At 36.3% G+C, this 26,853-nt stretch overlaps 1 protein-coding gene across 1 annotated transcript; it reads right to left on the bottom strand.

Annotated features, from left to right (window-relative positions):
• Positions 1-1,382: 1,382 nt before the first annotated feature.
• On the bottom strand, positions 1,383-3,498 carry LOC127793720 (acyl-CoA--sterol O-acyltransferase 1-like). Its single transcript, XM_052324411.1, has 2 exons — positions 2,687-3,498; positions 1,383-1,977 (listed from the first exon to the last, which is right to left on the bottom strand). Exons 1-2 carry the CDS (start codon positions 3,312-3,314, stop codon positions 1,544-1,546), a joined length of 1,062 nt encoding a protein of 353 aa, XP_052180371.1. The 5' UTR covers positions 3,315-3,498; the 3' UTR covers positions 1,383-1,543.
• Between the last annotated feature and the right edge of the window lie 23,355 nt (positions 3,499-26,853).

Genomic DNA, 26,853 nt, shown 5'->3' with positions numbered 1-26,853 from the left:
GGGTGTTAGATCTAGATCTTGAGGGTACGAATCTAGAAAGTATTTATAGGCGTTGAGGGCTGGGCCACAGGCAAGGTTGGGACACGTGGCATACTGGGGTGAAGACATATGGATCGACCCTCCAAGTGAGGCAGTTGTGTCTTTGAGTCTTCGAATGATGACCGGAGGGCCTAAAGGTATCTTCGGGGATTTTGAGATTCGAAGAGTAGCCTTCTTCGGACTTTCTCGATGACCCCAAAGACTTTTATGGTCTTCGGGGTTGTAAGTTGATATTTGACCATCCACACGGCATACGAATTTCAAGAGACATGTACATCATTTATTAAGTATGGTTATTTTTCTCTATCTTTGATATTAAGACTAACTTGATTATTAGAAGATATACTAGATGATTCTTGAATACTAGAGGATCGAGTCCGTCTTTTGCAAATCGAGCAAGTGTCGGACAAGCTCAAAATTGAAAACAAGTACTGGAGGCACTCAAGTTAGGACAACCATTGTCACCTTGCTGCTTCAATGTTAAGTACAAAACCTGAGATTATATCACACATGCACTATTTATTCTTTAATTAATTACTAGAAAGCAACATTTGGATTCTCATTCCGTCCAAAGAAAAAGTTGATGAACCGTATGATTTTCTTTTTGTTTTTATTGACGACGTATGAAAACTTTTGAGTCACCTATCTATTTATGTCGTTCACTTCCATGCCAAATATTTGGCAGTTACTACTTCGAATAATCATATTGGGTCGGCCAAAATAACATAAATATCCTTATATTAATACTACTAATTTTTAACAGAAAGGACAATTACGTCGTTTTAAGACTCAATATCGTTGCCCTGCTATTTTTCAAGTGAAAACGAAATAAGCTTGACAATCAATTTGGTGGGCAGCAGCGGGAAGTGGAATGAATTGACCTGAAAAACAAAAACAGAGCAGATAATAGCACAGTGATGTTACTGCTTAGCTGCCACTCGCCATAAAAAATCTAACATTTACTACAGCCAGGTACCTATTAATTAACTCCATGTTTTAATTAAATATATGGACCCCATCTCCAACCTTTCTGAACTGATCGGGCAATATTACTGTTCGAACGGGCCAGGTGACCTCTTACTTACTCAAAAAGAAAAAGTTGGGAACTAGCTTTCATTATTATTCCCAACAATTTGGTACCATACAATGCTGGGGGCAAGCAAGATTGCGTGATCCAATTGTCAGGATAATAAAGTGTGGAGTCTCTGTAAGGTCAAATTTCAACTACCCCCGATACCTTCTGTTTCTTTGGTTTAAAAGGTGAATAGACTAGCATTTTCCTTAATAGTAAACCCCCCAACATCTAAGTGCAAATGATTCGACTCAATTGAGTAGCTCACCCATCGTGTTAAGTACCTCATATATTTCGTTCGGAGAAAAAAATAAAGCAAAAAAGGAAGAGCAAAGATTAAAGATTGAAGTCAACAAAAACAAAATATATACGGCTTTAGTTCTATATAATTGGATTAGATAGAGACCAAAGCATGATAAAGCTAAGTAATAATTAATTTGTTTGATTGTAAGACTTGGATCCAGACGCTCCGATAGCATGCATCATGAACTCCACAAACGCCGCAGTCTCTCTCTGAGCTCTGACATCTGCTTCGAACCGTAAAATGGGCGGAAGAAAGAGCCACAAACCCGTAACCATGACAAAGCAAATCACCAACGGCCGCGAAACAATCTCAGGGAGCCTGAATTTGCCATTCAGAGCTTTCTTTATGTTAATTTCGGCGGCCAGACAGACGCCGTGGATGAGGAAGAAGGCGGTCACTTCCAGCGTCGGCTTCCGCCTCCCGGCGTAGTAGAAGATCAGCTCGTGCATCAGACCAGACACCAAAAACGTCGCCAGAGTTGCCGAGAGCGCCGCCCATTTTGGCCCCACCACTCGGCGGGATATCGACCGGACGGGATCGTATACGCTGGGACGGAGGATGCCTGTTGCCCGAAGAAAGAAACACCAAAACCCAAAACAATAAACCAGTAAGATGTATATGTGGCTGTTTAAAGAGCTATTTATTGAAAAATATATATCGTTAAGAGTATAACGGTATATCATATTTTTATTAAAAGAGATATTAAAGAGAGAACATAATAACACATATTCTCTTTAATTTCTTCTACCAAAGATGCGTTATATATAATTAATAACATCATATATATATATAACTCATTTGGAACACTTTGAATAGAGACAAGGGTAATGATTTTAAATTCAAAAATGGGGTGGCTGTTCAGCGGTTTGAAGATTATAATTTTGCCCTCTTAATCTACCCGCCTAAAGAACCATCTATCCTCCGTCAATTCCGGCAAGTCATCGTTACTTTTTCACTCTTAACAATCATTCTTGGAATAAAAATCAAAGTAATAAAGATAAACTAAATCTAAGTGTAAACTTTAGTCATTTGACCTATTTTTTGTACTTTAAAATTTAGTCCTTTTAACCTAAATACTTTCTAAATCTTGAGATTCGCTCAATTGGGTCTCTAATTTTTCAAAATTAATCACGATATCAAGACAGTATCATAACTAATTTTTGAGAACGATGACATAAATTTTAACATTGCAGAGATGCAATTTAAGAGGTGTATAAAGAATTTGCCATTAATATAATTCAAATTTAATCTTATTTATAATCTCAACGCACCTGTGACGACAAGGTTCCATCTCCTTCCCCAGAAGTCTTGCAGCGAGGTAGAAAGGAAGGGCTCGTCGAACTGTGGCTCGAGCTCTAGGTGAGTCAGGGCCCGGACCACAGCCGCCGCCATGGCGAGCAGCAATTCGAGCGTGAAATAGATGTGGAAGCCGTAAAGCGCCGGCAAGATCCCAGGATGAACAAGCTCTTTGTGTCTATATACCTGTACAAAAACAAGCAAGAGCCCGATCTTGGTGGCGTAGTCGAGAGGCGATTTGTGACAGCTTTTGGTGGTAATTTCTTTGCCTTGAGGCTTTTGGGGCTGGGGCTTGATGGGAAGGCAAGCGAGAAGGATGAAATGGCGGAGAGAGACCGGCGGGTCTGACGAAAGGGGGCCCTTTCCGAAGGCGAAGAGGAGGAGCTTGAAGTTGGCGAGCCAGGAGATGAAGAAGGCGGTGGTGGATCCGAAATGGATGGTGGTGAGTTCGAGCGGAAGGTACAAGAAGAGGCAGATGATTGGTACAAAAGCGCAGAGCCTGGCGCCGCTACCGCCGACGAACTTCGCAGCGGCATGGCAGTAGCAGAGAGACGCCAAGACCGTGAACCAGACGGCTATGACGTTCCTAATCTCTCCCTCCATTTCTCTCCGATCGATCTCCAGCCAGCAAAAAGCTGGTTTTGAGTCGATTTTCCTTCGACGACGCTGTCAACTCTGCGCGGGCAGCTTAGTAGCCGCGTTATGTAAGATGGCTTTTAATGGAGTGGGTCTACCTATATGCCCCCTCCTTTTTGGCTGGCTTACAGGATGGAATCCTATAAAATTTATTTACTGTAAAAATCAAAATAATTGGTACCTGTGGGGATGTTAAAGCTAAATTTATAGAAACTCTAGAGGGTTGATTTTTTTTTTTTTTTGTGACATCTCATAATTTATTGCATAATGTGAGCGAGTCAAAAGCTTATGATGTTATCAACAGAGGTTATAACAAAATATTTTATTCAAAAAGAATAAACAATTAAGAGCTTATTAAACTAAACTTTCATATAAGCAGCAGACAATGTAGAAACACTTCATGGAGAGAAAATATTATCTGAGCGGTCTCATTAGAACAATACCATGGAATTGTTTCTTGACTTTTTCTTTCGTTCCAAGTAAATTCAAAAATAGAAACTCAATCGAGACTTTGGACTTTAAACGGCGGTCTATATGCCACACAGCCACCACTCTTCACACCGCCACCAGCAAACAAACATCGCGTAAGTTTTCCTCCACGATCTCTGTCCAGAAGCCAATTGCATTCTAGCCGCGGACGTCTCTCCTTGCCCGTATAGGTTTTTTGGGGGGGCATAAAATAGGGTTTTTAAATAATTATATATATATATATATATTGGAAGGGAAAATGTCTTCTGAAGGGATTTATTACCATATAAATAGTAAATGTTGTATGATTTAAATGATATTTTTTATATATTTGTGTTGTGAAGATGTGATTTTTTTTCATATTTTGGGCCAATAGATATTGACAGATGTTAGCATCCCAAGACCCGTAAAACAAGTGGCTCTTATGCTAAGTTAATTCGGCTTTTGGAAAGGACAATAATTTGTTGCCGCTCCAGCCAAAATTATGGATTCACCACCACCCCCCGCCCCGCCCCGCCCCGCCCCGGGGGGTCACATCCAGTTTTTTAGAGTTACTTGGTATGAATTTTGTTAATTGCTATGTTATGGGCTCTACCCTAAATCGTACCAAACAAACACTCAGAGGGGTACCAAAAAAAGTTTTTAAATTTATAGAATTCATGATTTTTAATAATATTTTTGAAATTTTTTTATTTTTAAGATTTATGTAATTTTATATTTAATTAAATTTAAATATTCTCATAAATGTCGAGTATTATTTTTTAGAATCTTATGATTTAAATGCTTCATTTATGAGAATCTATGTAATTTCTTAAAAATTATTTAATTTTTTATTTAAAAATAATAAATTCCTTTTAGTATATAAAATATTAGGATCCATAACCTCTTTAAGAAGTTAAAAAATATCATTTTTTATATATTATATATATATAATATATATATACATATACATATAAAACTGTGAGGGTTATTACGTGTGAGAAGCTATGGTGAAGATAATCCTGAAATGACTATAAGATTATAAGAGGGTAAATAGTGTTTTAATTTTTTTATTTATTAAAAATTTTTCGGAATCCAATATTCTCGACCGCTTAAAAATCTTTTTGTGAAAAAATTGATTAAAATAAATTTTAAAAATGTTATTTTTTTTAAAATTTTATTTTAAAAAAATTATACCAAACATAAAAATATAGATTCATAATCTAACATTCTCAATAATTTAAAAACTTCTTCTGCCCCCTAAAAGTTTAAATATATATTAGATCGATTATATAAGATTTAAATTTGAAAGTATTTTTATTTATAATTATTCTACATATATTCAACAATTATAATTATATCTCACATCATATCATATTCAACAATTATACTAAAATTTCTTTAATTTTTTCTCTCCTTTCTTACAAATTTTCTTCATTACATTACATCCAATTTAAGAACATTTTCGAACCCATTTTACATAATAACGTACCTATTTTAAACTCACAAAATTGATGACATTTAATAGTGATATTGACCTTTTCTATAACCCTTCTTACGTATGTATAACAGAAAAGAAGGAAGGAAGGAAATTTGTCGGTAATATTATTATACACTTCTAGAAGGTTGGATGACGATGATGGACGTGTCAAATGGTGCCGAAAGGTCGGCTGGATTCCCAAACAGTGCTTTCTAGACCTTCTGACGACGAATGACGGGCCCCGCCCGGAAGAATTTTGGCCCCACTCCTCGGAATTACTTGACCCGGAATCTAGATCCTCCATGTACGTTCGTATGACAATTTCAACCCTACATATACATATGCATCTTGGATCCTTATTCTAAATTCTTTAACGTACTTCAATGTTGTTTTTTGTTATTAAATTACTATATAGTTATTAAAATTATAAATATAAATTTATTAAAATAAAATATATTAAATATCTGAGTATTCACGTCAAAAATTAAACAAAATACCTTAAATACATATATAAAATATAAATAAATATAGAAATACAAATACAAAACGAACAACAATTTCTTATTTATATTTTTTTATTATCATTCTCGATCGTCAGTCTTAATACTTTATATATCTTATTTAATATTAAATATTTATTAAAATAATTAAAAGTCAACCCAATTTAAAAATTCACTTAATAGTTCAATTACTGTTCATGATATATGCACTAAACATAGGACAAAAAGGCACGTTAAGATGAGAGAATCATTAGGATTTGGAAGCTTATATGAGAGAAATGGTGTTGCCATGATACGTAATGCTTCCCACTTTCAGAGGGGGGGGCGTGGCCATGGGTGGTTAGGGGTATTTTTGACTTTACACAAAAGGAGGAGAAAAAGACACGTCAACACGGGAATCATTAGGATTTGGAATTTTATAAGGAGAGAAAATGGTTACAAAATAAATAAAAAAATAATAACAAACAACAGAATGTGAAAAATAGCCATACGTAAGCGTCATTTTCTTCCCTTTATCCTTTTGGATTTATTTAATTATTTTTTTAAATTATTTCAACTTCCCTAAAACCTTCCCACCTTTGTGTGATAGACAAAAATCTATTAAAAAATAAAAAAAATTAAAAAAACTCCTTCGACTGAAAGGTGCAAGAGATAATCATTATTTAAAAGAATCTTAATCCCATCCCAATAGAGACAAAAAAGTCAAGATAGACATCATTTATAAAAATTATAATTTTAATGAGATTCAAAATGTCAATATAATTGTTATTTGTAAGAATTTTAATTTTAAATTAATTTAAATTATTTTATATCTCTTTATAAATAAGTAAGTACTCATTTAAAAAAAAAATATACTTATAATACTATCAACTAGATTTAAGTTAATTATCTATATAAAGAAAAGAAAGTGAAGAAAAGAAAATGTAAAGGTGTTTCTTTCGTACAAATTTTTTTGATATATGGTTAAAAATCGAAGTGTAAAATTAGGAAAAATCTCTATGCTATTTAATTAAATCTCAAAAGCATTAATTATATGTTTGATTATTTAACATTTTGCATGAAAAATTTTCATGGTACAACACATTGAAGCATATTTTAACCCATCTTTCATAAAAATTTGCAACTAAGGGGGGAGGTGGGAATTATTTTCCATGGAATTGGAAAATATTTTCCTTTTTCATCCCTTTTCAATGTCACATCAATGGAAATTTTTTCATTCAAAATTTTTCATTCTTGCTTGTTTGATTGTTTAACATTTTCTGTGGAAAATTTTCACAGTACAACATATTGAAGCATATTTTGACCAATTTTCTATAGAAAATTGCAACTAGGGGAGGTGGGAATTGTTTTTCATGAAATTAAAAAATATATTTTTTTTTCTATTTTTTTTCAATCAAACACACCCTAAGTATAATTTACCCTATTTTAATTGTTACTATATTGAGGGTGTTTGTAAATTCGACGATCATATTTAGCTTTTAATTATAGCGTACATATATAAGCAACGAAGTTTGTGTGTTTGGGACTTGTGAAACTTTCGTTAGAGAATAAATCAGTATTTTGGACAGAATAATATTAGTGGAAGTAAGCAAACAAATGTCTCTTATTTGCGTCAATTGAAATTAATATATATCTTCTCTTAAAAATATACAAAATTGTTGTTTAAATACTCAAGTGTTGAGAAATTTATATTTTGATTTATAGAAAAAATAATCTTAAAAAATATATTTTCAGTAAATTTGATTTATTAATAATTTTCAAAACATTTTATGTACTTTTTTTAAATTAGAAAACTTTGTACTCATACATACTTATATCTTTCAAATTAGTCAAAATATGTTTTATATAGGTCGAGCATGATTGATCAAAGTGTTTTGTAGTTTATGAAAGTATTTTTTTTCTTAAATTTGAGAACTTTAAGCTTTCATACATATATATTCTTCAAAATAGTCAAGTTTGACTTTCTTTTAATCTAGTATAATGAAAAAATCTTCAGAAAATATTTTTGAATATCGGCTAAGTATAAAAGTATGTGTTCAAATTTATATATGTGTATTTTCAAAGCTTTTAAAGGAAAAGTATTCAAATATTCTTTTAAAGTTTATACACTTAATTTTCAAATCTTAAAACGATTTTTTGAGTCAATCGAGTATTGCTTAGTTTATCTTTTATGTTAATCAAGTATTGATATATTTCAATCGAGTATCATAAAAACATATTCGAGTATGTTTTTATAAAACTATATTTCTTAAAGCTATAATCAATTATGTCATTTCTATAATCGAGTCTTGATTCTTCAACACTCAGAGTAAGTTTTTTGAAAAATCAAGTATCTTTATAACCATGAAGTCTGAACATATTTTCAATCGAGTAATACCTTGCGTCTTCTTCAAAACTAGTTGATTATGTGTTTTAGCAAAACTATTTCAATCAACTATTAAAGTTTCCTATTTGAGTATTTCATGCAAACTCTATGTTTCTAAAATCAACCGAGTAAGGATTGTTTTTAATCGAGTATCTTTTTATATCAAAATTCTAAGTATCTTCTTAGTCGAGTATATCTTTCTTTCAATCGATTTGAAATATTTTGTTAATCAAGTATCCATATAATTTAGTCGAGTAAAGTTTGGATTGGACCTGGCTAAGTTTTGGTGCTTAAAGTTAATTGAGTATCAGTTATATACACTCAAGTATGTGCTTGTATTAGTTGAGTAAGTTTAACCTAGTAATCAAGTAGTTAATGCAAAATCTCTATGACTTTTAAGTTAGTTGAGTAATGACTTAATCATACTCAAGTGAGGTTTATATATAATCGATTACATGAGATATCCAATCGAGTATGCTCATATATTAGTCAAATATCACTAGGAGTTAGTTGAGTAGTTGGCATCAGATTTTGAAAAATATAGTCGTTACTTAGAGAAGAGTTTTGATCGTTGGAGATTTATTTCTTTATTCTATGATGTCTAACTGTGTTCTCTTATACAAGAAAGATAAAAACGAATATGCATGAGATGCTAAATGTTTATCTTTATAATTGGTATATGTATTTTTAACAAATTTGACTGTTGTTGATCAAATCAAAGAAGTTGTGAGTGTGTGTATAGGTTTCAATGCCAAATCCTAAGTCTTAACCTTCTATATAATGCGCCAAGTTGTAAGATCCCGATATTTTGGAAAATAATAATGATTTATTTCTGTATTTAAAATGATTTATTTACAATTTACTAAAGATTTGTGGCTTGATATTTTCTGATTTCCTAATGATTTATTTAAAATTAATCGTTGCATTTATGAAATTAGGAAGTCTTGTAGCCTGGTGGTTACTTGTGCACAAGGAAGTTGGTAGGTTGTCTGTTCAAACCTTGGGAGTAAAAACTTGAAATTTATTTTTAGTAAATGTAGTTTGGATTAGTATATAATTAATTGGTGCATGTATATTAATGGAGAGTCTAGCAGGAGTAGGAGTTTTGTAGTTAAAGCGGTCTCAAGGTTCAAACTTGGGGGGCTACAACACTGGGAAATAATTTTGCAATAGTAGACAATGACAGATTAATTAATAAAAAATGACTAAATGGGTAATAATGGAATTAGTGGGAGCTTGGTGGAGGAAATTTAATAAACAATGAGTAGTAGGCAATAATTAAAGTGGGAATTAATGGGTAAGGGTAGATTAATTAATCAAAAGAAAGTTCAAGTGAGGAATTAGTGGGCAAATAAAAGAAGATAATGATAATGGGTAATGATAAAAAGACTAGTGGGTAATAAATAATATTAAGTGGGAGAGCAATTGAGGTTTGAGGGAAGATTTGAGTGATAGGTTTGTATAGTAATAGCACTAATACCCAAGAGGGGGTGAATTAGGCTATTTAAAAGTTTGATTGAAGTTTGAAATCCTTTTTTGGTGAAAAATAAGATTTTAATGCTTGTAAGAGAATTGTTCGAAGCCAAAAGTAAAACAAGAACAAAAACAAGAAATACACAAGCGATATATTGTGGTTCGATTTAAACCAAGCCTAATCAACTACCTTAACTCCTTATTAAGAATTTTTCAATTAATCCACTATAATCCTCCCATCTTTCCGAATAGGCCATATAGCAATAAGTTAGGAATTTACAATCTCTTGCTTAAACAAGCAAGCCCTCTAGTAACAAACTAGGAAATACAATCTCCTACAATCAATGCAGACCCTCAAGCAATTTTAATAGAAAAACTAATAATGATACAAAAGAGAGGATCTAAGATTAGACACTTTTAGTTACAAGATATCTTAAAAAAAACATAAAACTTGAACGAAATAATACAAATGATAATCAAAGCCTTTAGAAATAAAAATGAAGAACAAATGAAACAATTAAACTCTTGAAAGAATAAACACTTGAAAGCTTGAAATCAATCATCTTGGTTGTCTTGATTCATCCCTTTGCTCTCTATTTATAGTGTTTCACAAGCTTTTTCAAGAATATAATCATTAGTAGTGGGAAGAACACTTTAGATGAGTGGAAAAACTAGCCATTGGAGGATTTTGGAACAAAACAGTCTATAATTTCAAAGAAACGATTGACAGATTAGCTTAAAATTCAAATAACTATTGACATGTTAGACAAAACAGTCGACAGTTTTGAAGAAATGGTCGACATTCTTGATGCAGGGGCTATCGACATTTAGATAGTGAGAGAAAGTTTTCAAAAGGCCGATAGTTTGCAAAAAAAGGTCGACAACTTGTCCCAGAATAACAAAACGGTTGACAAATTGAATAAAACGGTCGATAGTTTGTCAAAAATAATAGAAACGATCAACATATTACATTAAACGGTCGATAGTTTACCTAAGATGATTTTACAAAAAGTTACTGTAGCAAATTACTATAGTGAGGGTTGAAGTTACTGTAGCGACAGTTAAAGTTACTGTAGTGACGGTCATGGTCACTGTAGTAACGGTCAAATGTCACTATAGCAAAATCACTGTAGTAACCAATAACATCCTATTAGTGGTTTTAATGTAAGTTAATGGTAGCATTTCATCTGTTGTATGGATTTGTTTAAGGAAGAAAAAAGAGTAGGTGGTAAAAGAAACAAGAAGAGAAGGAAAGAAGTGGTTTAGGAGCAGCATTTGTTGACTGGCCAAGGGCAATTGTCGACCTTTTGGCTCAAAGGCCATTATTGGTTGACAGATTGCTAGGCATATGTTGACTAATTTGCCCAATTGTCGATCGATTTGGCTAGTCTGTAAACTGTTTTTACCGTGGAAGGCCATTTTACAAGCGAAAGAGAGCAGGCAACTTCTCAAATTTTCTAACACCTTCCATGCACATGCAAGTAAGTTGATTAAGGGGATTAATGAGGGTGATTAAGTTAGCTAAGTGGGCTGAAAAATAGGAATTAAAATTAAACCAAAGTGTTAAGTGTATATATATATATATAGAAGGAGAAAAGTTGGAAGAAGAGGAAAAATAGAGGCAGTGGAGCTTCAGGAGGGACAAGATAGCTACTAGGGTTCACTATTTTTCTTCTTGTGGTCACTAAGGATCTCAAGGTGGGAAACTCATCTTCTAGCTCTCCCTAGCTTAGAATTCTGCTTTCCTCTATTTTGTGGTTGACGAGAGATGACAATCTCTATGTATGGCAGCTTATAGGTGGTGTTAGAGGTAAAATGGAGTTAGGGATTGTTAGAGAAACAAGTTAAGGCAAGTTCTTATCCTTTCAAATAGCTATAAGTCTGAAATTTCAGTATTTGAGATGGTTTTTACCAAGTTCTTTCCTTTGAGACCAAAACAACTACATGATTGTAATTTATTTCTTTTTTCTTGTTTAATCTCCTTATTAATCATTCTAAAAGGACTTGTTCTCCCTATTTTGCTTGGGAATGATGCCTCTTTTGATAAGGTGAAGATTTGGCAAGAGTTTGAATTATTTTGCCAAGGTTCAGGTGTGAAAGATAGAGGATCAGGGTGATTTTTGCCTCTAACAATCGACAGATTGAGGGAAATCTATTGACATATTGCCTTTTAGCGAGAAATTGGCATCTGTCGATCGATATTCCTTTATTTTGGCCCAAATTCCTTTTGCAAGCTTGGAAACCTCTTTTCTCCCTTTTAGCTCATATTTCTTTCCTCTTACGTGTATCCCATGCATTTCAATCATGATTGTGTGAGTATATATGGTTTGTGCATGTTGTTACAAGAGATCTTATGCATGGGTCTCGTGAGGGACACGGTATCTTTGGTTGTGCATGCAATGGTATGGGGATTATATGCGATATATGATGCGTGTTGCTGATAGGATCCCCTGGGATATCCCTTACAGTTATAAACTGCAAGCTCGAGTAGGCTATAATGCCAGATTCTTATCAAGCTTGGATAGGCTATACTGTCGAACTCGTGTAGGACCTAAATCCAATGATATGATTATGCTAGGAAAGTGTTTATGGGAGCATGCACTGTATTCTCTATACATGGTCATTATGGCTTGATGCCAGCATATTGTAGGTGCATGTCATTGTATGTTCATGGTGCATATGGCTCGGCTCCTTTCCTTTACCTGTGTGTGAGTGGGGGAATTTGTTATCATCTATGGGTGGACCCTGATATTCTCATTGTCTTTATTTCTATATTACTTGTTGGGCTTTGTAACTTGTGTTTACATTATTTCAAGTAGGGGCAAGTTCAAAGAAGATGGGGAACCTTGCAATGTGGGGTCCAATGTCTAGATGAGTACAGAGTTGTTCTAGACAAAAGGTCTTTGGGGGATTTTGGCATGGTGCTTGTGTTGTTGATGTTTAGCTCTTTTGAGGGCCCTGTATTCTTTTCTTTGAGATGTTATGGGTGTATGGCCCCAATATATATGTCAGTACTTGATGTACAATTTTATATACGTATAACCTTGTTGTTGGTTATAAAATGTTGTGGTGTTCTCAATTGTGATTCTAGCAAGTACCATTCCTTCTTAACACTTCTCCCTTGATTCCCTCGGCCAGGGTTTCTAAGGGTGGAGTCGTCGTACGACAAAAAAAAAAAAAAAAAAAAATCAATTTGAAACTTTTACTCCTCTTTAAAATTATTTTCAAAAGTATTTAATATTTTTAATTAAATAAAAACATAATACTCCAAATATCATCAAGAAATTTATTACAAGATTTTTGACATTTGATTGCATAATGAAATTAATTTTTATTTTAGTGCTTAATAGAACATATAAAAGTAATTTAGAGAACCAAGTTAATAAACATTAATAAAATAATTTTATCGTCAAAATATAATTAATTTTTATCATCAAAACTGTATCAAAGACAAAACATCAATCTATCAAGAACATAAAAATGGTCCTTTTGCCTTTGAAAAATATTGCTTCATTTTAACTAACGGTTTCAAAACTAATTTTTGAAAATCATTTAGGAGATTCATCATAGTACTTGTTTAAGCAAATTTTCATATATGTATAAGAATATAATTTGTTTGGTTTTCATTTTAATAAAGTACTTGAAATTGATTTTTGTTGAAAACCATAAACTTAACTTATGACTTAGGGTATAAATCAATTTGTTTTTCTTCATCAAAATTGTTATTGCAAAAAATACAACAATTAGAATTTGTGAGGCAGGAATGCTGAAGCAGTAGTAGAGCGAGGCGAATAACTGGTAGGTGTCTACTTGTGGAAGTGTACATTAGGTAGCTTCGGTCTTCGATTATCTGGCTGAGGTCTGGAGTGAGCCCTCAAGGGTATTTTTGGTATTGGATTAATCCATCTAGGAGTAGCCTCCTATGTGTTCGGTGCATAATTACTTTCACAAGAACAAGTTAGAAGGTACGCGGGGATTCCTCACCCGCGTATGACCTCCGATGCTTAATTGAGTACATGAGGGAAAATAGTGTGCTAAATAAATGATGTAATTAACGAATATAAAGATGTACCTTTCCTGGCAAGTGAGGGTTTGGTCATAGTACTTTTAACAGGTGTCAGGGGTGAACCTGCATGTTAGGAGCACTCGAATGAGCTTAAGAGGAATCCCACCCCCTAGAGACAGGACAACCTAGGGAGTCCTCTGGGAGAAGGTGGGCCTTACGGCGAGCTACTAGAGCAGGTTCTTGGTCTGTACACATCTAGCTTGAGCAAAATCCCGAGACGATAGATGATGCTTTTATTACTCTGAATTTCGTACAATATCTCTGAGATGGCATCTCGATTATGCAAGGTATGGATTAATTCTCTCGAAAAGAGTTACATTGCAGGTAGTACAATATATAATTAAACAATTATATTCATGCGATATACATATATTTAATTCTAAGGGAAATTGAAGAGTGCAAGGACCAAGCCCAAAACGTGGGTCCGTTGGGCACCTAAAACGGCTTGATAGACACACACATAGTCCATGCACATTGTGTATTTTACTAATCACTTCACCTTACACATTATGGGTAACTTTATATTTGTATGACATATGGGTGTGCATATTGGGTGAATTACAATTGAAGGTTATAGGGGATAAACCACATAGCCATAGTCGTGGGGCCCCATGGGCACTTGCTTGAAGAATTAGATTGCATGTGACCGAATTAGATATTCTTAGATATATGATTGAATATAATTATATATTGAACATACTTCAAATGTGATTGAATATTTCTTTATTGTTGGGATATTGCAATTAGATAATGGCAGCTTATGATATGCCTATAGCCTAATTACATATTATATTTCCAATATACATGCTCATGGGTTGCTATTTGAATATTGGTATATTAATATTATATTTGAATATTGTTGTGAGATACGCAACAATTGCCAAGAGATTTTGGCCTTGTCGAAAGGAAATAATCTTCTTGTTGAGAGGTTATTTGCTGAGAGAAATTGAAATGTGCAGGAAGGAGATGCTGCAAGCAGGCAAGGAGAATTAGTGTTGCGAGGATGAGTTGCCGCAAGAAGATTCAACTATCGAGAGTAAGGTTATGGCAAGACTATCGCAAGAAGGTGCTGCCAAGAGGATGTTGCGGCAAGACTTCCGCAAGGCTAAGAGGAATGTTTGCTGTAATACTGCCACAAGAAGTGCTGTTGAGAGGATGTGTTACCACAAGGCACCATTGTGCCGCAAGCATGTTGCGAGGATGCCACGAGAAGGAATGCAGCAAGGCACCATCACGCTGCAAGGATGCTTGTAAGGGTGCCGTAATAAATGATGCTGCATGGCACCATTGTGCTGCAAGGATGTCGTAAGGGTACTGAGAATGGTTGCGGCAGACTGCCGCAAGAAGGAATGCAGCAAGGCACCATTGTGCTGCAAGGACGCCGCAAAGGTGTTGTAAGAAGTGATGCCGCAAGAATGGTCGCGGTAGACTGCCGCAAAAAGGAATGTTGTAAGGCACCATTGTGCCGCAAGGATGTTGCGACAAGGAGTGTTGCGACATATTATCGCAAGAAGGAATGTTGGGGTCGAAAGATAAAGAGGAGCTTTGGGAACCATGCTAAAAAAAAGTCTGTGATATTCATTAACTGTGTAATTTATAGGGAATAGTGCCATATTTTTCCATGGACCATTTTGCCCCCCAAATCAAGAATAATTACATTATAAGCATTATTAATTATTTTCTTGCCATTTACTCATGATTTATTCTTTGAAAAAAATACTCCTACTTGGAATTACTCATTTAAAATATACCCACTTAGATTTATTCATTAGAAATACGCTAAGTTATATTTATTCAATAAAAATACCCTCAGGTGGATGTTTTTTTGAAAAATCTATGGCACAACAATAGCCCCCACTCTTTTCTTTGACTTTTAAGTCGAAGGGAAGAGTATATTACTTCTTGCATGTCTACCTGCCTTAATGGACAAATCTATTTTTCAAGGATTTATGGCCTCGTGTCGACACAAAAAATGAGATCTTTTATTAAAGTTAGGACACGCAGCGGGCAGAGCTCAACATGTTGAGTGGGCAACAAAATATTTGGAGGCATAGCTTAAGGCATCCTCAAAGATGATCCATTTAGGGAAAGATAAAGGCATGCCCTTAAAGCATGGTAAATGGAAGTATAAGCCTTATTGGTGATGTAGCGCCAGGAAAATAGCCCCGTGGCTCAAGAGTTGGAAATGTTAGGGTTGAGATAAGATTTTTGCCATAGGAAATGACATAAACATAGATACTTGAGCGTTCAAGGGCAACGAATTCTCTAAGGAATGCTTTTAGGCACAGATAAGTTTTTGCTAATGCTTTCGTTATATTTAGACTTGGGCCTTATAGCTAAGCCGGGTTTTTATGGGATTAAAGGGTCTTGGTGAGTCATCTCCCAGGAGGGTGGATTTTTCTTAAGGTGACTTGCTTCAAGGTCCCGAACTAGCGTCTACATGACCCCGCTACTTGGAATCTAAATGAGTACCTCGATTTGAGGATGATGAATAATATTCTCCACTTCCCTAGGGCGTGGACCCGATGTACGCTTGGGAGAAAATTTTTTATTTGGGTGTCGTAGGGGTGGTCTAGGAGGTGGAAGATAGTATTTCAAGCGATTTGAAGGAAAACCTTAGAAACAGTCTAATCAGGGCTATGAGAATGGCTTTTCAGTAGCCAGTCATCCCACCTCAACCTTCCACATGTTAGGCCTTACTCTTCTAATTTTTATTGTATTTTTTGTCTGTACTTTCTAATTTTGAATGTAATTGTTTTGAAGAAATGGAATGAGCAATACAATTTTTCACATGTTTGACATTTTTGGTTTTCTTGCAACATGTGTTGCTGATTTTTGTGTCTCGCATTATGTATTAGTGAAAAAGTAGGAATTCATGTACCAGGAATAAAGATGAACATGATAAGTAATGGTACCTGGCAATGCTCTCACACATTCCCTTGGATCTTCCAACCATGTTAGTCAAGAGATTAAATATAGAAAGACTAGATTGGTCGATGCAATACCTTAGTCTTTGTGAGAGTATTATGCCATTCACTAGCTAAAGATTTTTTCTTATCCTATCGGCTAGCATATGGCTTCTCAATCATAGAGTTAGCGCCTAAAATTCTTAACTCAAGCAATCCAATGTAGTTTGATGTATACAAGCTTAAAAAATAGAAAACCATGGATGATAGAGCAAGTAAAAAGGAGTTTCTTACGTACCTCGAATCAATCACCACAGGTTGGGGTGCCAGGATAGTGATAACTAAGGTGAAATTGTCGATGCCCGTTTATGCTACCTGTTAGCTTCTCGCTAGGCTATCACGAAGAATCGTGGCGTGGCCATCTCTAGCCTGACCATCTCACCGAGTTTAAGCATGTGGGACCCTTAGAGCTAAACCATTACAATAAACTAGTCTTTAGGTTGGTACGCTCCCATTTTAACCATCGAGTGGTTACCAGGTGAAGTTTCTCACACTAGGTTGCCCGTGGTAAAGCCATAGGCTAGGTGGAGTCCAGCATAGGGTTAGAGCATGAGCCTAGCCCCCAGAGTAAAGCAAATAATTTTTATTTCGAGAGTGCCAAGAACTAGTTTTTAGAGAAACATCTGACATTTGATACCTTGTTGTAGATGAGTTACCATTGCATGATTTCTTTGATATTGTTTAGTCATTTGGCCACGTTATGTTCAATACCTTTCCATCTAAATTAGTTATTGCACGTTCCTAGTAGATTAGTGTTGTTGCCAAAATACAACAATTTATTTTTAATCATGGGAGAATACAATTTGTTTGTGGTTGATCACAAGAGTCTCCAGAGTGTAGAGTGTTGTCACCAAGTGTCCTGAGAGTCTTGGGTCTTGAGAGTCTTGGGTATGTTGAGTGACGGGAGACTCTCGTGATCTTTTGAACGAGAGACTTGATAAGTGGGAGACTTCTTTGGATTTGACGGGAGGCTTTCTGATGACCGGGTGACCCTTGATAATCGAAAGAGTCTTGATGACTGAGACACCTGTAAGACGAACTCAAGGTTAGGGGCGCGGGTGGGTGTCATCGCACAAACCCTCCGATGCTTAAGTCAGTTCTTGAGAGTGGGAGCACAAGAATGTACTTAGAATGCTAAAGAGAGCGTACTTGAGGTCGGAGGCGTGGCCTTCTATTTATAGAGGAGAGGGAGGGGGAACACGTGGTGGCCATTTCAAGAGTCTTACGGCCCATCCAAAAGGGTCTTGCGGCCCATCCCAAGAGTTTCGTGACCGTCCTGAGAGTTTCAGAGCCTATTTCAAGAGTTTTGTGGTTGTGTTGGTGTATCTGAGGGATGAGATGTGAGTGAACAACACCTACTCAATCATTTGACCGAGTGAACTGGTTTCTGCATGCTTCAGGGGGTAGAAAAAAGAGAGAGGAATGAGACCCCCTACTCACTCGATCACATGATCGAGTGAGTCAAGCATTTATGGGGGGAGAAGAGCTCCTATCCACTCGGTCATATGATCGAGTGGGTCACACCTACTCGGTTATATGACTAAGTGAGTCTTCACCTGCTCGGTTTTGAGCGACTCCCTTACCTTTTCGTCCTGGTTCAAACCCATTTCTACTCCAATGCTTGGATCTGCTCCTTAACTGGATATGGTTGCAATTTTTAGGGCATATCAATTACTCCCTACTCTCTCGACCGAGAGAGTTGGGAGAAAGAGTATTTAGCCTTGCAAAATTTTTGGTCCTTTTTCGCCACACTTTTCTTGCATTTTGGAAGCCGTTTGTGTATAGTCATTTTTGATTTTCTATATCTGGGTGTGAACTCCTGTGCCCTTCTATTCCTTAAGCCCCTATAAATAGGGCCTAGGGCTTCTCATTCTTTCATTTTCTTTGGACGATCTTCCGGTTATGGGTGATTTCAAGGTTTGAATTCTCTTAGGTCTTGTCACATTTTGGACTCTCGTTATGTTTTGGACTCTTGGGACCGTGAGGTGTCTTCCCACTCGGTCAAATGATCTAGTGTCCAAGGAGTTCCCACCCACTCAGTTAAATGAGCGAGTGGGTGTGTGGGTGCTCACTCCATGTCTTCTTCATTGCTTCCTTTGAGAACTCATCTCCTTTTAGCTTGTACTAATGCTTTTATATTGTACTTATTGTAGGTGTTGTTCGTTGTGGTCAACTTCACATCTTACTTCTTAGTTTTTTCTAAGGCAAGGTAATCTTTCGAGCCCTTTCCATATACTGAGGAGAAGACCGGCACCACCCCCTAGCCCTGCGCACATTCTCGAGGATACCAGCTCCCGGCTTCGCTTCGAGGACTTTGACAGACTTGATGACGCTACACCCTTGAGATATATGGTGAGATATCTAGGGCTTGACGAGCCTGATCTTTCACAAGTGGATGAAGGCTCTCTGGGCATCCATTACGCATCTTTTGAAGTGGGGTTTCGGTTTCCTTTGCCTCCTTTCGCTATGGATTGGCTGCATCACCACGGGATCGTTCCAGCCCTGCTTCATCCTAATGCCTGGGCCCAATTGGTGGGCTTTTCAATCCTTTGTCATCAACTAGGAGTGATACCTTCCTTGATGCTTTTAAGCTATTTTTATCGGCTATAGAAGGCTAGCAAGGACTGCTAGCTGTATACCCTCCAAAAGATATCCGGCCTTGAATTGTTTGTCGATTTGCCCAACAAAATTAATCGGTTTGAAAATCGCTGGCTGGTGATAGAGCCTCCACCCAGTTGGGATGCCCCTCTGTCTTGGAACTATAATGACGTTTGCTAAGTAGGGTTTCCATCGCCAAAGCATGTTCGGGGTGTGTATTGTCATGTCGTTGATGCGTTAACAGTGTAGGGGCTTACCGAATTATCTAGCCTCTTGAACTCGAGAAATTTCAAAGCCAAGGGTTGGGGGGTTGTAACACCAATTGCTCCTCTTCCACCCTTTACATTGTATGACGAAGAACAAAACGATGAAGAGATGGCAGGGATCGAGGAGGAAGAGAAGGAAATGCCCAGGTCGTCTTCATATCCTTTTTCCAATCCTTAGAGGGAAATCTCTCATGAGGGTATATTTTCTTTCGATATTGTCTTCATTGTATTTTTGTCATATTACGTCTTTTGTCTAATTTTTTATGTTAGTTTTTATAGAGATGGCGAGAGTAGGTTAACTGATGGAGCTTCATAGGCATCAATGTGAGGAGGAGGCACGAATTGTGTCAACGGCCAGAACTTCTGCTCACCTTAGTGAAGGATTTACTAGCTCTCGACCTCCTCGCTCGTGCAGGGCTGCAGGGGTCTCTTTCTCTGGGGTTAAAATGTTAGGTTTGAAATGTTATGGCACACACTAAGATGGGGGGGGGGGTGGGGTGAATTGGTATATAAAAAATTTTTTTTTCTTAAAAATTCTTTTGATAAAAAGGAGATGTCGTTTGTGAAGATCACAACTTCGTTAAACCTTAAGACCTTGAAATGGCACGATGAGGTATCAACCATATAAAGACAATCTCGTCTTGACAATGGAGAACACAAGATTAAAAAATATGAAATATTTTTCAATGAAATGTTAAATATATGAATCAAGTGAGGAATATTGAGATGCTTGAAAAGATAAATAAACAAAGAACACGAGCAGAAGAGAACACAAGAATTTATAGTGGTTCAACTTAAGCCAAACCTAATCCACTACCTTAGCTCCTCACTAAGGATTTTGCAAATCAATCCACTATAACCTTCTACTTGACCCTAAGTAGGCCCTCTAGTACTAGACTAGGAATTGCAACCTCTTACTTACACAAGTAGGCTCTCTAGTTACACAAGTTAGGAAATACAAGAGTTGAATAATAAGAGAGAATCTAAGAGATGAATCTCTTAGTTACAATGATCTCTAAAAAATAAAGTACAAGGCTTGAACAAGATAATACAAACGATAATCAAAGCCTTTGAGAGAGAAAAATTAGAGCATAAATACAATTTAAGAAGATGAATAAATTTTGCTAGCCTAATCCACTTCATTCCCATCCGTTAGCCTTTTCTAGATCATCCATGACTTGTATTTATAGGCATCCCAAATGATCTAAGAGAAAACTAGCTGTTTGTGTTCGTTGGGATTTGAAAAACTAGTCGTTAGAGGCTTTTTGCGAATAGATCTATCGACAGATAAGGTGGGTTAGTCAACAGTTGCTAATTAAAATAAAAACTTAGTCGACATATACAAGAATTTAGTCGATAGATGCAATTCATCTATTCTGTTAGTCAACAAAGTAATAAATGTAAATAAGAAAGTACTCCTCATTTGGATTCAATAAAAATATCTAAAAAATCAAAATCAATAACAACAAGAAAATAGAATTTTGCTTTTAGTACAAAGTCATGATTTAACAATTTTATCACTCTCAAAATACATACCTTCTATTTATTAAAAAAATTATTTTAACAACAATGAATATTAGCCATCAAAATACCGGGAGATAGTTTTTCAAAATGAAAATATTTTCTCATATGTTTCCTTATAATGCTCTAATCTTCTAGACTTAGAAGTTAAACATCAAAATACACAATAGGATAATTGGAGCAACATGGTGTTTTGCCTTTGAAACATTTTGCTTCATTTACCATTAGAAAAATCATTTAGGAGATTCTTTTAAACCTTAAAACTTGTTTGAGCAAATCTCCATCTATAGAAAATTATAGATAATTTGGTTTTCATTTTAACAAAGCACTTTAAATTGATTTTTGTTTCAAAATCATATACTTTGATTTAGAGAATAAAACCATTTGATATTTTTCATCATTAAAACTAAACACAAGAGTAAAATATCATAAAAGGCATTGTCGCCTGAGGGGTGACCATTCGAATGTAGAAGTTCTTCCAACTTCTACTGAAAACCTATCATCAGTTCCTCCGTCACTGGAAGAAACCATGGATGCTCCTTCTTGAGCTCTCATTTCCCGGGAAAGACAAAGCTCATCCTCCTGATTTTCTAGAGACATAGCCCGAGTGGACGAGGAATGTCGACACCTCGTGATCCCCAACAGAAAGGATCACTATCGCCTTGACAGTGAGAGGTCGCTAGGATAACCTCCTATTCTTCCCTTTCCAAGCGAAGTGAGGCATACAATGATTCTTGGGGACGGTATCAAGCTTAGTGGATGGAACTTTCGAGTATCCCCCAGAGTGTTAGAAACAGATTTTGTTTTTGAACTTGGGATTGATGCCTGTCTTATCTACTCCACCATTCTCCCTTGAGATGAATGATGTTTTATTCGGGGAACCGTGTCCAGGCCAAGGAAAAGGTAGAGTAGCATCTAGTACAGGTAAGTCAATTTTGTCTTCCCTTTTCATACAAGGGTTTCTAGATGGCCTCTCTGACCAACCATTTTCTTTATGTAAGGGATTTAGGGGATCATCACCTCTAATGCCCGAGATAGGGCATACCATGAACAAGGGGAGGTTTAGATGTCGGAGTGGAGGAATCGCCAAGAGCTAAAGTGTCACGAGCGATGGGTAGAGACAATAAAACGAAAGATAGAGGTTGAATTAGAGAGGATGCGTGCTTAGTTGTCTAAGGCCAAGGTTGGCACCTCGGGTCTCCAGGTGGAAATTCAGGAGTTGTGTTGCCAGTTGGAGGCTTTAGAGCAGGAGAAGGTTGGGCTGAGGGCAACGCATAAAGAGCTTCTTCAAGAACACTCCTTGCGCCTAGCTGAGCTAGAGATAAGTCGCAGGTAAGCCCATAGGGTTTCATTGACAGAAAGAGCCACCATTCAGGCTGAAGCAGAGAAGGAATATCACCTCTCAACCTGTAAGGCCCCCACCCTAGTCCCCAAAGAACCAGAGTGGGTGCCCTACGAAAGCAAAGACAACCTGGATCCTAGACAAACCTGTCAAGCATGCCACTGATAAATACTAAAGGAAAACTGAAAAAGAAAACTTGCTATCTCGGCATATAAAACAAAACCTCAACCTACTGCATAACAACTAATCTTTAGGCTTTCATAGCCCAAGCATGCATAACATACATCTCTGGCACACTGGCCTCAAAATAAACATAAACCATACAAACCTAAATAAACTAAAGAGAAATATAATTCGAAAGCGACAAAATGCACAACAAGAAACCCCCAGGCTAATAACTGTTAGGTCTGCATGGCCCTGTACACCACCTAACCAAGTAGTCGAGAACTACTAGACCCACCCACAATTGGGTCCTTGACTTTACTTGGAATGAAGAGAAAATAAGATGAGTCCAAATGACTCAACAAGCTCATAAATAAAGGAAAGAAGGATAGAGTAGGTATTAAGAGTAAACCTGCATTTCAAGTGTATAACAAACCGAAACTCATGCATAACATGCCATGCAATCTCATAAACTGACACATGTACCAACTGCATAAGTAACAATGCACATATACAGGATCTTGGGGCCCAAATAAGGAATGCACTAGCACCTAAGTCCTTATCACAAGCCTACTACTGCCTTGAAGGCAGCCTACTACTGCCTTAAAGGCAGACTGTACTTGTACTACGAGCAGAAGCTCGCCTGGGTGGGAGCGACCACACCCTCTGGCCTGCATAAGCAACCAAAATAAAAAGCTAGGCAAGCTGAGGCGTCCTTAAGTTACTCTGTTCCGGAAAGCCTGACACCAAAACTGTCGCCATGACAATGCAAGTGCAACATATAAGGGTGGCATAGTAGACCGAATAGGATACGAAGCCCCCATAAGCTAAGCATCCCGCTAAGCCTCGCCCAACTAATAAAACACATGCCAAATGCAAATGCTCATGTCTACCAACTACAGATAAATATAACATGATCGTGTAACAAGCACTCAAGTGTAAATGACACACAAAATGCATAAACTCGACTTGAGTGTGCATTTAGCACTTGGACGTGTCTATGAGTTTAACTGGTTGGAACAGGGAAAGCAGTGTCATAAAATGAACACTCATTCCCAACAGACACTAGCTAGCGCCTAACCCAAATGATACCTATCTTTATTCCATTTATAAGGTAGAGAGTGAACAAACTCTCAGGAAACACAACCAAGATATGCTGGATATATTTATAGCCTCTATTGTCCTATTAAATTATACGCTTATAATAATATAATAACTCAATGTATTCTTACATATAATACATGTATTATTACTTATTTTATTAATAAGTAATATGTATCCTTACAAATAGCAAATTAAACATATCATTTACTTATATTAATGCTTATATTATTACTAGCAGTAGGTATTATTTTCTAATATTGACAAGAGCATAGATAATATCATTTACTAATGCTATTTACATGGATACCTCAAGTTGGAACAAATGACTTAGGGTAACCCACTTTTACACATTTATACATACTTAAAATAGTAATAATACTAATATTAATAATAACATTAATGTCAATATATATAATAATAATAATAGTAATACTAATAATAATAAGAAGAAGAAATATAACAACTCAACTTTTAACAATATGCCAATATCATATTTCTGTACTCACAGCACCAAATCATCCATTATCCTTAAGCTTAAGCTTATTTAACACCCAAACGTCCCCTGTTTCATATGCACACATACATACACACACATATATATATATATATTTGTCTCACTGCTACACATGACACCACTTCAAACCACTAGCTCTAAGATGCACACACTCCCTCACAGTGACACTCACACATCATGATAAATACACACACACATGGACACGGTAAGCTCCTCAGCCAAAGGCCATTTCTTTAATTTGAGCACACACTCACAACACTTTCTTTAGCTTTAAACACACTCACAGCACTCAAAACACTCACTGCACCTATGCATATATTCACTTACACACAGCGATGCAGCTATACACACTCGCACAATGAGCTTCTCAGCGAACACAGCTCACCCATTAGTTATCTTAAACTTTCACCAGAGAACACACACACGCACACAACAATTCACAGCTATACACACTCACACACACATCAAGCTCATTTAATTAGCTCACAGAGAACTCACTCATGGATCGCACGCACGCACACAACGAGCTACACACTCACGGCCATGGCGGTTAGACAGCTCGTATGTCTATATGTATATATATATATATATATAACAGCCTGGTTTACTTACTCACTGTATATAGGCTATATATATAATCTAGTACACTCACTTAAACTCACGCACACTGTAAACACAATACCGTAAACTCACGGCCACTGTTTATATCCAGGCCATTACTGAGAACAACTAAAGATGGAGAAGCAACCGAAGAAGGAGAGGAGAAGAGCTTGCCTGAAAATTACTTCTTCTTCTTCATCTTCTCTGTTTCTTCTTCTTCTTCTTCCTCACTGTTCTTCTTCCTCTTCGTCTCTCGGTCGAACACACTGCTTTCTCTCTCTCTCTCAAATCTCCAATTCAATACTTCACCACATTTCCTTATGAACCTCCACTAATCCACCGCCTTAGTTGGCTTTACGTAGTGGCTTAGGAATTGAGGCTAATGGAAGCTTTATGATGGTTCTCAGCAGGGGTGGCAGTGTATGGCTCAACATATAAATAATAACAAAAGTAATAATAATAATAATATTAACAATATTCTCAATGGTAATAAACATAATAGTGAGAATAGTAACAATAATAATACTAACTATAATAACAATATTAATATTAAAATTATTAATAAAATTAACAACAATAGTAATAGATAAATTTGGGTCATTACTCAATCGACTGCCAAGATCGGAATGGGAGGTATGCCGCAAGCTTCTTGAAGTACGACTTTTACCTGGTTTGCACTTATCTGGAATCCCAAACTTTAATTTAACACCATTGGATTGGGCCTAGCTCAATTGCATTAAATGAAATGGGCTTGAGAAGCCCAACCCATTAATGGAATAGGGTTAATGAAACCCTATAAAAAGCTCTCTTAACCATTCATTTCCAATTATTGAATCATTTGAGAATTGGGAGAGTTTTGAAGAGGTGGTGTGAATCCAAAAGGTAAGATTGAAAATTTTTGTGAAAAATTTCTTCTACTTATTATTCTCTTTGATATTCTTGGATAGAAGTGATTTCGGGTGGACCGACTTGTCATCCTACACTCGGAGGATTATACGGTGGGAAACCTAATAGTGAAATCAGATTTCATTAAAGAGGTAACCTTTCGTTTTTACTTTCAATTTGTAAATCATAATTTCTGAAAAACGGGATACCTGCAAACTAAAATTTAATTCCGCTGAGTATATGATAAGATCTATGTAATCCCAACAATGGTATTAGAGCCATTGTTTTTCAGTTTTATCGTTTTATTCATGTGAGTATTGGACATAAAATTGGTGTTTTTGAAAAATAAAAGAATTTTGGACGAGATCCGAGTGTGAGCTGCATGCCAGTAGCGCCATAGAACTGATTTGGCACCGCTGGGCAATGTCGAAATCAAATCTGGTGCAGCTGGAAGTGTCGGAATCTGTTCCAGGGTGGCTAGGTAGTGCCGGGGGGTGCCTCGGGGGCGGCTTGCGCGCTGGTGCACGCTGGGCGTGCGCGGATGCGAGTTTGGTGCAGACAAGTGCGCAGGTTGGGCCCGCGCACCAACACTGTGCACTGCACGTGCAGTGCGAGTTGGGCCCACGCACTGCGCGCGGTTGTCTGCCACAACCCCCTCCAAAATAATAATAATAATAATAATAATAATAATAATAATAATAAAAATAATAATAATAATAATAATAATAATTTTGTTATTATTATTTTTTTTATTTATTTTTTATTTTAAAATACCAAGGTATAATTTGTTATACCCATGTCCAATAATCATATGATTGTTTATAATATGCTTTTAATTGTTAATAGCATGTTGTGGATGCGTTGTTGCATATCAGTATTGGTCATGGTCTTAGGACACTACATGGATGATGTATGTGTGATGTGGATGTATGGATTATTTTATTTGATGGTCTGCGTGCCGGAGGTAGCCGTCTTTTTCATGATGATTGTAAAATAATTATTTATTACTTTTAATTTTATTGTAAAAGTACTTTACAGTAAATTGTAAAAGCAAGGGATACACACCAATCAAGGCACGACTTGGAAAGAAGTCATTGATGGAAAAATAATCAAGGAAATGAAGACCTTATGTGAAAGGGTTATGCTTGTAACAGTAGATCTCGTGATTTCCCATATTTTATCCTCTCTCTTACTCTAATTCGGTGTCTAGCATTGTT

This window comes from Diospyros lotus, chromosome 2 (genome assembly GCF_014633365.1).
Source record: "Diospyros lotus cultivar Yz01 chromosome 2, ASM1463336v1, whole genome shotgun sequence".
Classification (NCBI taxonomy): Eukaryota; Viridiplantae; Streptophyta; class Magnoliopsida; order Ericales; family Ebenaceae; genus Diospyros; species Diospyros lotus.
This window is presented reverse-complemented; position numbering and strand designations above follow the sequence as displayed.